This window comes from Gobius niger (genome assembly GCF_951799975.1).
Source record: "Gobius niger genome assembly, chromosome: 7".
NCBI classification, from domain to species: domain Eukaryota; kingdom Metazoa; phylum Chordata; class Actinopteri; order Gobiiformes; family Gobiidae; genus Gobius; species Gobius niger.
In genome coordinates this window covers 38,744,670-38,759,714 of record NC_136858.1, presented here as the reverse complement: position 1 = coordinate 38,759,714, position 15,045 = coordinate 38,744,670, and the positions used below count along the sequence as shown (strand labels likewise).

Genomic DNA, 15,045 nt, shown 5'->3' with positions numbered 1-15,045 from the left:
GATTCCCACCTGCACGGGGCCTTTCTGTGTGGAGTTTGCATGTTCTCCCCGTGTCTGCGTAGGTTTCCCCTACCACTAAAAACATGTACAATAGGCCAGGATGAATGATGTGTGTGTGTGAATGTACAATTGTCTCATGTAAAGCGCTTTGTGACCATGTCTGTGAAAGGCGCTATAGAAATAAAGATCTTCTTCTTCTTCTTCTTCTTCTTCTTCTTCTTCTTCTTCTTCTTCTACCCAGAACCACCAATAAATAATGCAAACATTGTTTTGGTTTTCCTGTACTCAATGTAGATTTCTTTTTTTCTTCACATTTATTTTTTATTGAAGAGACAAATTATAAAATTTTACATATTTTCTTTCAAAAAAAAAAAGTACTAATGTGATTTTGCTCTTCCATTTTTACATATGGATCTCGCACAAATGAACAACAGAGAGGTGGGTTACCCTTTTGGTTTACATAGCATTGTCAACAATAGCAATCAGCAGTATTTATATTTCAATGTGGATTTCTATGGGTTAAATTAGCTTTAGTCTCTCCTTTTCATCTTTATTTAGTCTGATTTTAGTCATTAAAAATATCACTTAGACTAAAATGAAGACCAGATTCTCCCTGTTTGCAGAAGTGGAATAAAACTGCTGTGAAATCGTTTTTATCACACATTATCTTTGAAGTTAACGTAACCTCCTTTCCCTCGAGCACGCACTGCAGCGGACACGCCCACTGACCGACCAGTTACCAACCAGGGGGCGTGTCCGTTGCACTGTGGGCGTGGTTTAGGAGCACGCCACAGGAGCGTCAGTCTGGCAGCGGCACCTGAACACAAACCTTCCCTTTCTGACCCTTTAAGCGCAGTGACCGCTCCGCAAACGCGACGCAGCGCGGTGTCCACGTGACCATGATCGAAGTTTCCATTCCTTCCATGGAGCGCGAGGAGGACGAGGCGGGAAAGACCAGAAAGGTGAGACACTTGTGATTTAACTCAGTGATGGATGTGTTTGTTTTTGCTTGTTCGCCTTTGCCAGCGCGTGACAGACGCTCTCTCTGGGTTTTTTTTACCGTTTGTATTGACGTTAGCGCGTGACCAGGTGACCAGGTGAGCCGTTGCTGTTTACCTGCGCGCTCACTTCCGGTTTCCCCCAAAAGCACAAACGGTCACGATCCGCCGAAGCAAACGTAACTCCGGGGGGAGATGTTTTAGTTAAAGTTTACCCCCAAAATACTGTTTCTGTGTTTATGAACCTCTTAACTCCCGCCTGAACCGAGAGCATTTGTAACGTGTAACGTCTCATTTGAAAGACCTACAAAACTAAATGGAGCTTTTTCCTCACGTCAGGTTTTTTTTCAGCACTTTTTTTGTTGGGCAGTCGACTCATTTTTGTCAAATTTTCGTGACTTTTTTGTCACTTTTTCGTCGAATTATTCACCTTTTTTTGGTCAAATTTTTGTCACTTTTTCGTCAATTTTTTCGTCAATTTTTGTCAATTTTTTGTCATAATTTTGTCCTTTTTTGTCATTTTTTTTGTCACTTTATTGTCATTTTTTTGTCAATTTTTTGTCACTTTTTTGTCATTTTTTTGTCACTTTTTTGTCAATTTTTTGTCATTTTTTTTGTCATTTTTTTGTCATTTTTTTGTCAATTTTTTGTCATTTTTTTGTCACTTTTTTGTCACTTTTTTGTCACTTTTTTGTCCATTTTTGTCATTTTTTTGTCACTTTTTTGCCATTTTTTTTCACTTTTTTGTCACTTTTTTGTCAAATTTTTGTCCATTTTTTGTCATTTTTTCATCAATTTTTTGTCAATTTTTGTCTATTAGGAGCAGTGGTCATTTTGACAACATATTTTAATTTAGTTTTTTTAAGACTAATTGAGTGGACTTTGCATTGATAACATTGATTCTAATCATGTTTAATGTTGTTCCTCTGCTTCATGTTTCTGCTCCACATGAACAAAGCTCAGAGCTGATCCTTTAAACATGATCTGAGGCTCTTTCAGACGCTCAATACAAGTTTGGATGATTTTAGTCTCTCCTTTTCATTTTTATTTAGTCTGATTTTAGTCGACTCAAATATCTGGACATTTTAGTCACAGTTTTAGTCTCATGAGGAACTTTTAATTTAGTTTTAGTCTAATTTTAACTGAACACTGACTAGGAGACCAGATGACTAAAAGGTCATGTGATTAGTTACTTGTGTTGCCTGTTCTTCACACACAGTGACTTAGGGCTGCTCGATTATTGAAAAACTAATAATCACGATTATTTTTGTCATAATTGAAATCACGATTATTCAAACGATTATTTGTTGCCTTTAAAAAATCCATCAAAAAAGTGAAAAAAATCCATCAAAAAAAAGAAAAAAATCCATTAAAAAAAAAGACAAAAATCCATTAAAAAAAAAAGACAAAAATCCAGCAGAAAATGACAAAAATCCATCAAAAAAGTGACAAAATTCCATCAAAAAAAAGACAAAAATCCAGCAAAAAAAAAGGACAAAAATCCGGCAAAAAAAGACAAAAATCCAGCAAAAAAAAGACAAAAATCCAGCAAAAAAAGATGAAAATCCAGCAAAAAAAGACAAAAATCCAGCAAAAAAAGACAAAAATCCAGCAAAAAAAAGACAAAAATCCAGCAGAAAAAGACGAAAATTCACCAAAAAAGTGACAAAATAAAAAAAAAAGACAAAAATCCATCAAAAAAGACAAAAATCCATCAAAAAAAAGACAAAAATCCATCAAAAAAGTGACAAAAATCCATCAAAAAAATGACAAAAATCCATCAAAAAAAAGACAAAAATCCAGCAAAAAAAAGACAAAAATCCATTAAAAAAAAGACAAAAATCCAGCAGAAAAGTGACAAAAATCCATCAAAAAAGTGACAAAAATCCATCAAAAAAAAGACAAAAATCCATCAAAAAAAAGACAAAAATCCAGCAGAAAAATTCCACAAATCCAGCAGAAAAGTGACAAAAATCCCAAAATTAAAAATTAGAAGAAAAAAAATTGGAAAAAAAAATTAGACATTTAAAAAAATAATAATAATAATAATAATAATAAAAATTAGAAAAAATAATCAATCGATTTTTTGCGATTATGCTAATTTTGTAATCGTTTACTGTTGTAATCGAAATCGTAATCGAATTTCGATTACTTGCACAGCCCTACAGTGACTGTTTCAGTAACTTTCATCCCGAGTCGTGACTTTAACAGCACAATGTTTCTGTTTTTACTCACATAACTCGTGTGTAATGTTTATATATAATCTTTGCCACTGAAACTGCTGAAAATGTGGATCATCTGTTGAAATTACCAAGTGAATACAATACACTGCAACGTCGCCCCCTAGTGTTCGAACAGAGACCGACACATTGTTGAACATTGTGTTTGTTTTGCAGCTGTTCCGGGTGGAGGTTTTGTTCAACGAGAGAAAGCATTTTGTTCTGAGAAAGAGCAGCGAGTTCCAGGCTCTGCACAGAAAGGTAAGTCTGTGGTCATTCATTTTTTTCTTCAACATTTAGAGTCAGTCTTGTTAAGTCACTGCAAACTGGTTTTAGCCATAGATTCTGGCAACCCAAAGTTGGATAAGTGCTAAAAGAAACACAGAAACTTTAATGTTTCAGCTGTTATCAGAGCCGTGGGAAGATGTTTTAGTGAGGGGGCGCTGAGGGACAAAATGTACCCCCAAAATACTTTTTCTGTGCATAAATCCTATTTATTAACCTCTTAACTCCTGCCTGAACCGAGAGCATTTTCTCCAGTTCAGCTTTACCCAAATCCTGTGGGCCAGAGTAACGCCTCATTTGAAAGACCTACAAAACTAAACGGATCTTTTTCCTCACGGCAGATTTTATTCATCACTTTTTTAGTTGGACAGTCGACTCATTTTTGTCACATTTCCGTGACTTTTTTGTCACTTTTCTTCACTTTTCAAATTCTTATCACTTTTTCGTCACTTTTTTGTCCATTTTTTGTCATTTTTTAAATCATTTTTTGTCACTTTTTCGTCAAATTATTCGCATTTTTTTTTGTCAAATTCGTATCACTTTTTCGTCCATTTTTTCTACATTTTTCGTCCATTTTTTGTCATTTTCTGTCATTTTTTTTTGTCAATTTTTGTCATTTTTTTTGTCAAATTCGTATAACTTTTTCGTCCCTTTTTTCTAAATTTTTGTCACTTTTTTTCATTTTTTTTTTCAATTTTTTTCAATTTTTTGTCACTTTTTTCGTCCATTTTTTCTAAATTTTTCATCACATTTTTCTCACTTTTTTCTCAAATTTTTCTCACTTTTTTTGTATTTTTTTCGTCAATGTTTTCTCCCTTTTTTCACATTTTCATCATTGTTTTCGTCTCAGTTTTGTCGCTATTCTCACACCTTTTTCCCAGAAGCTTTTGGATTGGGGTAAAGCCAAACTGGAGAAAATGTGCTCGGTTCAGGTGGGAGTTAGGGGATTAATATTGCCTGCACTTCACAAACTATCCACCAGGGGGAGCTGCACCCTGGGTTCCCTTGGCTGTTGTGAATAAATCCACGTCACACACAATGATCTGAGTATAATATCCTCTTCTATGGGGACACTGATGGACCTGTGATGTTTCTGTAAACAGGTGTTTGTCTTGTGCACAGCTCAGAAAGGTGATCCACACGCCAGATTTCCCCAGTAAAAGAAACCAGCATCTCCGGACCAAACCTCTGGAGCAGAGACTCCAGGAGCTGGAGGATTATGTCCAGGTGAGACTCACGTGTTTATCGTCCTCTGAGTCTGATCCCGTCTCCATTACACTTACAATCTGCTCACCCTGTAGTTTAGACCTCTACAAACATGTGGAGCAGGGGGCGATGGGAGGTGGGTGTGAGGGAGGGAGGGCAGGGAGTTCAGCTTCCCCATGGCCTTGTGTATGACACTGTTCTTCAGTCGTGTGGACCTGGCCCGTACATCACCTTTACGGAAGCTCCAACTATGGCTTTATTTGTGTGTGAGAGGAAGGACATGGCTGATCTGATCACGCGGGGGCTCGGTGCATGTACAGTATCCCAGAAAAATCAGTGTTAATGTCGTCGACTAAAATATTTAGTCTTAGTTTTAGTCAAAGTGATATTTTTGTGACTAAAATTGGACTAAAACTAAATGAAAAGTTTCTCATGAGACTAAAACTGTGACTAAAATGTCCAGATATTTTAGTCGACTAAAATCAGACTAAATAAAAAGTAAAAGGAGAGACTAAAATCATCCAAACTTGTATTGAGCGTCTGAAAGAGCCTCAGATCATGTTTAAAGGATCAGCTCTGAGCTTTGTTCATGTGGAGCAGAAACATGAAGCAGAGGAACAACATTAAACATGATTAGAATCAATATTATCAATGCAAAGTCCACTCAATTAGTCTGAAATTTAGTCGACTAAATTAACATGCAATTTTATTCGACTAAAACTAGACTAAAATTGAAACTTTTTTTTTACTAAATCTCTCAAAAGACTAAAAGTAAAACTAAAATATGTTTAACACTGATATAAATCTGGAAAGACTTTTTGGGGGGGGATATTTGATGCTTATTGGATGAAGCAAATATTGTATTAGCCAATCACAGCCAAGTCTAAAACCGAAGAAAAAGCAATTAGATACTTTGTTTTAGTTCATTAGTTTGTTTGAGCAGCAAACAGGGTACAGACAGATGTTTTCACAGGAAGAGGAGAACATCTGCTCACTCAAACCTCCCCCTTATCACACATGAAGCTGCAGTTTGTGACATTTTCACTTTATTGAAGTTGTTCACAGTTTAACTCTTGATGGACACCAGGCAGATGGAGGCGTCTGTTTGTCCTCGTGTATGAACAAACGTTTTATATTCAGGAAAGTTGAAGGGAATACAGAAATATTTACCAAGCATTTCCATTTTTTTTTGTCACATTTTTGTCACATTTCCATCATTGTTTTCGTCTCATTTTATACAAGGCAGTTATTCTAATTTACTGCATTTACAGACCAACAGAAGGTTTGTCATCATTGTAGTGAGATATAGACTGGTGCTGTGGGACTGAGAAAAGCAGAACACCCCCTCTTTAAAGCAGAACACCCCCTCTTTAAAGCAGAACACCCCCTCTTTAAAGCAGAACACCCCCTCTTTAAAGCAGAACACCCCCTCTTTAAAGATGTGTCCCTGCAAAATTTCACAAATTCACAACAAATACATCTTGTAACGTCAGCACATTCCAATCAGTCTTTTGTTTTGTTTCTCCTTTTTCAGGACATCATTTATCAGAACGAAGACGTGCCGCAGGTTTTGCTGGACTTCCTTCATCTGAAACACTTCCACTCCGGGACCAAGGCCTACAGCATGGAGTCAGTATCACAATACATCAGTGGTTCTCAACCTTTTGGCGCCGCAACCCCCATTTTAACAGTAAAAGGGATTTGTGACCCCCGCTCGGGTCGGGAGAAATAGAAATAGTAGCCGACGTAATTCTTAACCTCTTAACTCCCGCCTGAACAGAGAGGATCTTTTTCCTCACGTCAGCACGTTTTTTTCCCATCATTTTTTTGTCGAGTATTCAACTCATTTTTGTAACTTTTTGTCATTTTTTGTCAAATTTTTTTATTTTTTTGGTCAAATTTATATCACATTTTTGTGTCACGTTTTGTCACCTTTTTTTTCCTTTTTTTGTTACATTTTGGTCATTTTTTTTGTCAATGTTTTCTCACTTTTTTGTCCCATTTCCATCATTGTTTTCGTCTCAGCTTTTTTCCAGAAGCTTTGGCATTGGGGTAAAGCCAAACTGGAGAAAATGGGCTCAGTTCAGGTGGGAGTTAAGGGGTTAAAAAACAACAACAAATGGCTAAAATGAAATTCATCAAACTACAAACAAATAATGTCACTCTGGTAAAATAGCAAACACATACTACAATAAAACATCAGATTATACGCTAATGAAAATATGGGTATTTTATCTAAATGATCTGGCGACCCCCCAAATTTGTCTCGCGACCCGCAGGTTGAGAACCACTGCAATATATCATCTACTTAACAAAAGAATCATTTACATCCTGTTTCCAGATACTCCCAAGTGTGAAACCTGCTAACCCTGTAGTTTAGTGCAAATATGTTCAGTGGTTCATGTTTACTGTTCTCTTAGACTGTAAAGCTCCTGGACATGTTTATAAAGGTGCTCTTAACCTTTATCCTTAACCTTTATTATCCGGCTCTTCACGACGTAAGTAGAAGCTCCGTTGATTTGAATGGGATTTCCCAACGTTCTCCCGGTCATTATTTTCTGATAAAGGACCTCTGAGAAAAATAATGACGCTGCAGCTAGGCTAGCTGCTAGCCTAGCTGCTTCTAGCAAGGGATGGGCGGATCGATACCATAGTATTGATATATCGATACCAAACGGCTACTTTTTAAGTATCGATATTGGGCAAAAAGTATCGATACTAATTTGCATATGTAAAAGGAAGGCAGGGCAGCGATTATCAACACAAAAGGATGATTTATTTCTTTGTTCTGAGTCAAAACAGTCACAGCAGCAAAGGATTGAACTGAGCCAGACATATCATTCTGGTTCAGGTTCTGTTTGTCATTTAAGTATTAATGTAAAATTGTGTTTATGTGTTTAATTTCACATTAACATTGTTTATTTAACCAGTTAAAGTAATATCATTTTAATTGACCAGTTAATTGTATAAAATAACCAGTTTTAGAAATGTATATTGATTGAAATACATTCACACATATGAAATGACCAGTATCGGTATCGACAAAAAAGACCCCAAAAGTATCGGTATCGTATCGATTCCAAAAAATGTGGTATCGCCCGTCCCTGCTTCTAGCCTAGCAAAACGTTGCCGAACAACGCGCAAACCTTTGTCGCGGAAGTCATTAAAGAAACTTTGGACCTTCATAAAAGTGTACGAAGTTTATGTTGTGTGTGTTCAGTTGGAAAATGGCCGAATAATCAGCGGATAATTTATAGAACGCTGGTCATTATCGGGAAAATAAGCACCTTCAGGGCGAAACAAGACCGGTTCGCCCTGAAGAGGCTTATTTTCCAGATAATGACCAGCGTTCTATACATTATCCCTTACATAAAACCTTATATTATTTCCTCTACTTTAATACAGTAATTAGACATTATTTTCCTGAAGCGAGGACTAGGGCTGTGCAATTAATCTAAATTCGATTACGATTTTGATTACAACAGTAAACGATTACAAAATTAGCATAATCGCAAAAAATCGATTTTTTTTTTTTTTTATTTTTTTTCTTTCAATTTTTCAATTTTTCAATTTTTTTTCAATTTTTAATTTTTGGGATTTTTTTCACTTTTTTGATGGATTTTTGTCACTTTTTTGATGGATTTTTGTCACTTTTTTGATGGATTTTTGTCACTTTTTTGATGGATTTTTGTCTTTTTTTTGATGGATTTTTGTAACTTTTTGTGATGGATTTTTGTCACTTTTTTTGCTGGATTTTTGTCACTTTTTTGATGGATTTTTGTAACTTTTTTTGATGGATTTTTGTCACTTTTTTGATGGATTTTTGTCTTTTTTTTTGATGGATTTTTGTAACTTTTTTTGATGGATTTTAGTCTTTTTTTTGCTGGATTTTTGTCACTTTTTTGATGGATTTTTGTCTTTTTTTTTGATGGATTTTTGTAACTTTTTTTGATGGATTTTTGTCACTTTTTTAGCTGGATTTTTGTCACTTTTTTTGCTGGATTTTTGTCATTTTTTTGCTGGATTTTTGTCACTTTTTTGCTGGATTTTTGTCACTTTTTTGCTGGATTTTTGTCACTTTTTTGCTGGATTTTTGTCACTTTTTTGCTGGATTTTTGTCACTTTTTTGCTGGATTTTTGTCACTTTTTTGCTGGATTTTTGTCACTTTTTTGCTGGATTTTTGTCACTTTTTTGCTGGATTTTTGTCTTTTTTTGCTGGATTTTTGTCACTTTTTTGCTGGATTTTTGTCACTTTTTTGCTGGATTTTTGTCACTTTTTTGATGTTTTTTTTTTAAAGGCAACAAATAATCGTTTGAATAATCGTGATTTCAATTATGACAAAAATAATCGTGATTATTATTTTTTCAATAATCGAGCAGCCCTAGCGAGGACCGGGTTTGTGCAATTTGAACTTTCGATTCACTCTTTTTTTCTGTCTCCGGTTAAACAACGGTCACTTTGGGAATGTTTTACTCGAAGCAAAATGTTTGTTCCACGTTTTGTAAAGTTTCTGTTTCCCTTCAGGTCCCTCGATGACCTGGACAGTCAAGACGACGGCAGGTACGATGTTTTATACAGTTACATTTACTGTGAAGCTTCCACAGAGGTGAGAGAGGTGAGAGAAGTGAGAGAAGTGAGAGAGGTGAGAGAAGTGAGAGAAGTGAGAGAGGTGAGAGAAGTGAGAGAGGCGAGAGAGGCGAGAGAAGCTGCAAAGAGGAGTAACGTGAGCGACAGAAGGTGGAAAAAAGGGCTTGGATTTCAGAGCAAATGCTTTTCCTTGTAAAATGGTAAAGGCTGAACGTTTGGCAGCTTGTTAATCATGTTGACTAGTGCACTTTGTCATAGCTTTGGCTCTTTATTTCTGTCTCTTTCTCTCCTTATTCTCTCTCTCCTTTTCCCTCTCCCTCTTTCTTTATTTTTCCCGCTCCCTTTTGTTCTTTCTTTCTCTCTCTCCTTCTTTGTCTCTTTCTCCTTTTCTCTCTCTTTTTCTCTTTCTTTTTCCCCTCTCCCTTTCTCTCCTTCTTTCTCTCTCTTTGTCTCTTTTTCCCTCTCACTCTTTCTCTTTCTTCTTTCTCTCTCCCTCTTTCTTTTTCTCCCTTCTCTTTTTCTCTCCTTGTTTTCTCTTTTTCTCTCGCTCTCTCCCTTTCTCCTTTTTTCTCTCACTGTTTCTCTTTCTTTCTCTCTCTCTCTTTTTCCCTCTCCTTCTTTCTTTCTTTTATTTTTTCTCTCGTTTTTTCTCTTTCTCCCTTTCTCCTTATTTTCCCTCTCCCTCTCTCTCCTTTTCTCTCTCTTTGTCTCTTTTTCCTCATTTTTTCTCTTTCTTTCTTTCTTCCTTTCTCTCCCTCTTTATTTTTCTCCCTTTCTCCTTTTTTCTCTCTCTCTTTCTCTCACTGTTTCTCTTTCTCTCTCTTTTTTTCCCTCTCCCTCTTTCTCTCTTTTTCTTTCTCTCTCCTTGTCTCTTTTTCTCATTTTCTTCTTTCTCTCTCTCTTTTGCTCCCTTTTTCTCTTTCTCACTGTTTCTCTCTCTTTGTCTCTTTCTCTCTCTTTTTCCCTCTCCCTCTTTCCCTTTAATTCTTTCTTTCTCTCTCCTTTTTTCTCTCTTTCTTTGTCTCCCTTCTTCTCTTTTTCTCTCACTGTTTTCTTTCTTTCTTTCTCCCTCCTTGTCTCTTTTTCTCATTTTCTCTTTCTCTCGCTCTCTTTCTTTCTCCTTTTTTTCTCTCTCTCTATTTTTCCATCTCCCTCTTTCTTTCTTTCATTTTCTCTCTCTCCTTTTTTCTCTTTCTCCCTTTCTCCTTATTTTCCCTCTCTTTCTTTCTCTCTCCTTTTCTCCCTCTTTGTCTCTTTGTCTCTATCTTTTTTCCCTCTCACTCTTTCCCTTTCTTTCTTCCTTTCTCTCTCCCTCTTTCTTTTTCTCCCTTTCTCCTTTTTTTTCTCTCTCTCTTTCTCTCACTGTTTCTCTTTCTCTCTCTCTTTTTCTTTTTCTTTCTCTCTCCTTGTCTCTTTTTCTCATTTTCTTCTTTCTTTCTCTCTCTTTTGCTCCCTTTTTCTCTTTCTCACTGTTTCTCTTTCTTTCTCTCTCTCTCCCCTTTTCTCTCTCTTTGTCTCTTTTTCTCTCTCACTCTTTCCCTTTCATTCTTTCTTTTTCTCTCCTTTTTTCTCTCTGTCTCTTTTTCCTAATTTTTTCTCTTTCTTTCTTTCTTTCTCTCTCCCTCTTTCTTTTTCTCTCCTTGTTTTCTCTTTTTCTCTCGCTCTCTCCCTTTCTCCTTTTTTCTCTCTCTCTTTTTCCCTCTCCCTCTCTTTCTTTCTCTCTCTCTCTCGTTTTCTCTCTCTCTTTGTCTCTTTCTCTCTCTCTTTTTCCCTCTCCCTCTTTCTATCTTTCTCCTTGTCTCTTTTTCTAATTTTTTCTTTTTCTCTCTCTTTTGCTCCCTTTTTCTCTTTCTCTCGCTCTCTTTCTTTCTCCTTTTTTTCCCTCTCCCTCTTTCTTTTTCTCCCTTCTTCTCTTTTTCTCTCCTTTTTTCTCTCTTTCTTTCTTTCTCTCTCCCTCTCTTTCTTTGTCTCCCTTCTTCTCTTTTTCTCTCTCTCTTTTTCTCTCACTGTTTTTCTTTCGTTCTTTCTCCAATGGAACAAGCATTTTTTATGTCTCATTTCAAGTATAAAGGAAGTGTGTTTGTAAATGGTTTTCTGTTTGTCCCGTTAGCCTCGTATTTCAACACTAGTCCAAACATAAATAAATCCTCTCTCTCTCTTTTTCAGTCGTTTATCTGATTGTAGACGGTGATTTTCCTCAGCCTGACTCTCCTCTGTTTCCTCCCACAGTTATCACTTCCCGCAGCAGCGCGTGGTGGGATTCTTCTGTGACCCGTACGTCTCCGATTACTCCTCAGGTGCAGAAACAAAACCCTTTTCTTCCTTTCACAATCACAACAAAAGCCAAACACTCTGGACTCTCCATAAAACCCTTTACCTGTGAAGAACTGGGATGTTAGAAAAGGGAGTGAGGAACATAGGAACGAACAGGAGAAGCAGCTAATGTCTTAACTTATAGTCCGTTAGCATTAGCCTCTTACCACCCGCCTAAACCAAAGGCATTCTGTCCTCTTTGTGTAACACCTCATTTGAAAGCTAAGACCCACAAAACTGATCTTTTTTCTTGCGTTGTTGCCGTGTTATGTCACCTTTTGTATGTTTTTTTTCTTTTTTCCATTTTTGTCACATTTTTGTTGATTTTTTGTCACATTTTTGTTGATTTTTTGTCACTTTTTTGTTGATTTTTTGTCACATTTTTGTCACTTTTTTGTTGATTTTTTGTCACATTTTTGTTGATTTTTTGTCACTTTTTTGTTGAATTTTTTGTCACATTTTGTTGATTTTTTGTCACTTTTTTGTTGATTTTTTGTCACATTTTTGTCACTTTTTTGTTGAAATTTTGTCACTTTTTTGTCACTTTTTTGTCACTTTTTTGTTGCATTTTTGTTGATTTTTTGTCACTTTTTTGTTGAGTTTTTGTCACTTTTTTGTCACTTTTTTGTTGAATTTTTTGTCACATTTTTGTTGAAATTTTGTCACTTTTTTGTTGAGTTTTTGTTACTCTTTGGTTCCTCTAAACATCACCTTATAAGACGTTAATGATAAAGAAACAGAAATCATTTAAATGTCAGAGTGAATTTTTCCATCGTGAGATCAATAGAGAATTCAACAAAAAAGTGACAAAAATTCAACAAAAAAGTGACAAAAATTCAACCAAAAAGTGACAAAATTAGGTCATACATTATGAAGTGCTGGAAAAAGAATAACGGTTTTATTGAATGAACAGATTAAATCTAAGGTTTGGGTAGATTTGGTCTGGTCTTAGATGAAATAAAACCTTTACTTATTCTCTTAACTCAGATAACTTTGTGTCATTTCACGTGAAAACCAGTTATTTGTCTGATTTCAAGTGGGTTTTATTCTTGTTCCGTTGGCGTTTGTCCGACTCAAATTCAACATAGAAGAACTTTAATTCATTTGAAGTCATTTATCTCATTTAAGATGTTTAAGTTACCTGTGTTGTGCTTTACCTTCTTGTTCTTCTTCTTCTCCTCCTTCTCCTCCTTCTCCTCCTTCTTCTTCTTCTCCTTCTTCTTCTTCTTCTTCTTCTCCTTCTTCTTCTTTGTCTCCTTCTCCTTTGTCTTCTTCTTCTCATCCTTCTTCTTCTTCTTCTTCTTCTTTGTCTCCTTCTCCTTTGTCTTCGGCTGTATCCGAATGTCCACACTATTCCCTATATAGTGACTATATAGTGCTCACGCCATTTTGCAGGGGTGTCCCACAATGCATCTGGAAAAGTAGTGAGCATCGATGGTCACTAAACGGGTCAATATAGACCACAATGCACTGGGAGAGTGGGAGAAGAGCCTGACAGAGACAGGTCTGTGAACTAAACACGACTGAAGTAAATCAGCTGTTTCAGTCGAGTGTTTGTGTTTCTCATGAATAAACGACCTGAATATAAACGGTTACTGTGAAAAGATGCTAACGTTAGCTGCTAACCTTTAGCTGGAGCTGTTAAATGACCGATAGCTTCATGCTAACGTTAGCTGCAAACCTTTAGCTGGAGCTGTTAAATGATCGACAGCTTCATGCTAACATTAGCTGCTAACCTTTAGCTTGCGCTGTTAAATGATCGACAGCTTCATGCTAACATTAGCTGCTAACCTTTAGCTGGAGCTGTTAATAATAATAATAATAATAATGCATTGGTTTTATATAGCGCTTTTCTGGACACTCAAAGACGCTTTACATTGCACTATTCATTCACTCCATACCCGGTGGTGGTAAGCTACTATTGTAGCCACAGCTGCCCTGGGGTAGACTGACGGAAGCGAGGCAACCAGTCTGCGCCATCGGCCCCTCCGACCACCACCAACCACTCACTACATTCGCTAGGCTTCCTGGTGTTACTAAACGGTCTCCCATCCAAGTACCGACCAGGCCCTTCCCTGCTGAGCTTCCAAGGTCTGACGGGATCGGGCATCGCAAAGCTGGAGCTGTTAAATGACCGACAGCTTCATGCTAACGTCAGCTGCTAACCTTTAGCTGGAGCTCGAATAATCCAAGCCATTCACGTAAAATCCATGTGAAGTAAAAGCGTATCTGACTCGTATTTATCCATAAATATTCCACTGTCTGAGTTTGGTTTTTATCGTAGAAATACTTTATTCCCGGAGTTTATTGAACTTTTAGCAGATGTAGTCGCTCAATCTGCTGGTGTTCGGACACCGGGCTCTGACCGACTGTCGGCGTCTCTGAGCTCACGCTGGGGTGACTTTTTTTTTTTTGTGATGACAGTAACACCTGTAAAAGTGCCAAAACAGTCGTTCTGTTTCATAAAATAAACGTTTGTAACAATAAATAAATTCAGATAAAAAAAAATATATATATATATCTGCAGCCGCAGCGCCTGACGTCACACAGCGCGGAGAAAGTCGTGTCTTGTGTCCGAATCGCCAACAGAATCAGTGACTATATAGTGCCTCTATAGTGCGGGCCTATGTAGTGAATGAGGGGTTAGGGACTAGGGTGGACATTCGGATACAGCCTTCTTCTTCTCCTTCTCCTTCTTCTTCTTGGTAATTGTATTGACAGTTCCCAGAGCTTCCTAACACATTCCCGCTGCTTTGACTCCAGATCTCCCTGACGTGGTGACGGACGGCGTCCTCCAGGGTTTCTACACCCGAGAGGCGAGAGTGAGCTTCAGAGACCCCACCCCCCCTGTACTCTAACACTGAACATCACCACACGCTTCAGAGACCCCACCCCCCCTGTACTCTAACACTGAACATCACCACACGCTTCAGAGACCCCACCCCCCCCTTTACTCTAACACTGAACATCACCACACGCTTCAGAGACCCCACCCCCCCTTTACTCTAACACTGAACATCACCACACGCTTCAGAGACCCCACCCCCCCTTTACTCTAACACTGAACATCACAACACGCTTCAGAGACCCCACCCCCCCTGTACTCTAACACTGAACATCACCACACGCTTCAGAGACCCCACCCCCCCTGTACTCTAACACTGAACATCACCACACGCTTCAGAGACCCCACCCCCCCCTTTACTCTAACACTGAACATCACCACACGCTTCAGAGACCCCACCCCCCCTTTACTCTAACACTGAACATCACCACACGCTTCAGAGACCCCACCCCCCCCTGTACTCTAACACTGAACATCACCACACGCTTCAGAGACCCCACCCCCCCTTTACTCTAACACTGAACATCACCACACGCTTCAGAGACCCCACCCCCCCTTTACTCTAACACTGAACATCACCACACGCTTTG

General features: G+C 37.7%; 1 protein-coding gene across 1 annotated transcript; it reads left to right on the top strand.

The window, feature by feature from the left end:
- Nucleotides 1-897: 897 nt before the first annotated feature.
- Nucleotides 898-14,489, top strand: snx22 (sorting nexin 22). The gene is made up of 7 exons (XM_079559611.1): nt 898-962; nt 3,395-3,478; nt 4,625-4,729; nt 6,243-6,337; nt 9,235-9,270; nt 11,527-11,594; nt 14,374-14,489. Exons 1-7 carry the CDS (start codon nt 900-902, stop codon nt 14,466-14,468), a joined length of 546 nt encoding a protein of 181 aa, XP_079415737.1. The 5' UTR covers nt 898-899; the 3' UTR covers nt 14,469-14,489.
- The last annotated feature ends 556 nt before the right edge of the window (nt 14,490-15,045 follow it).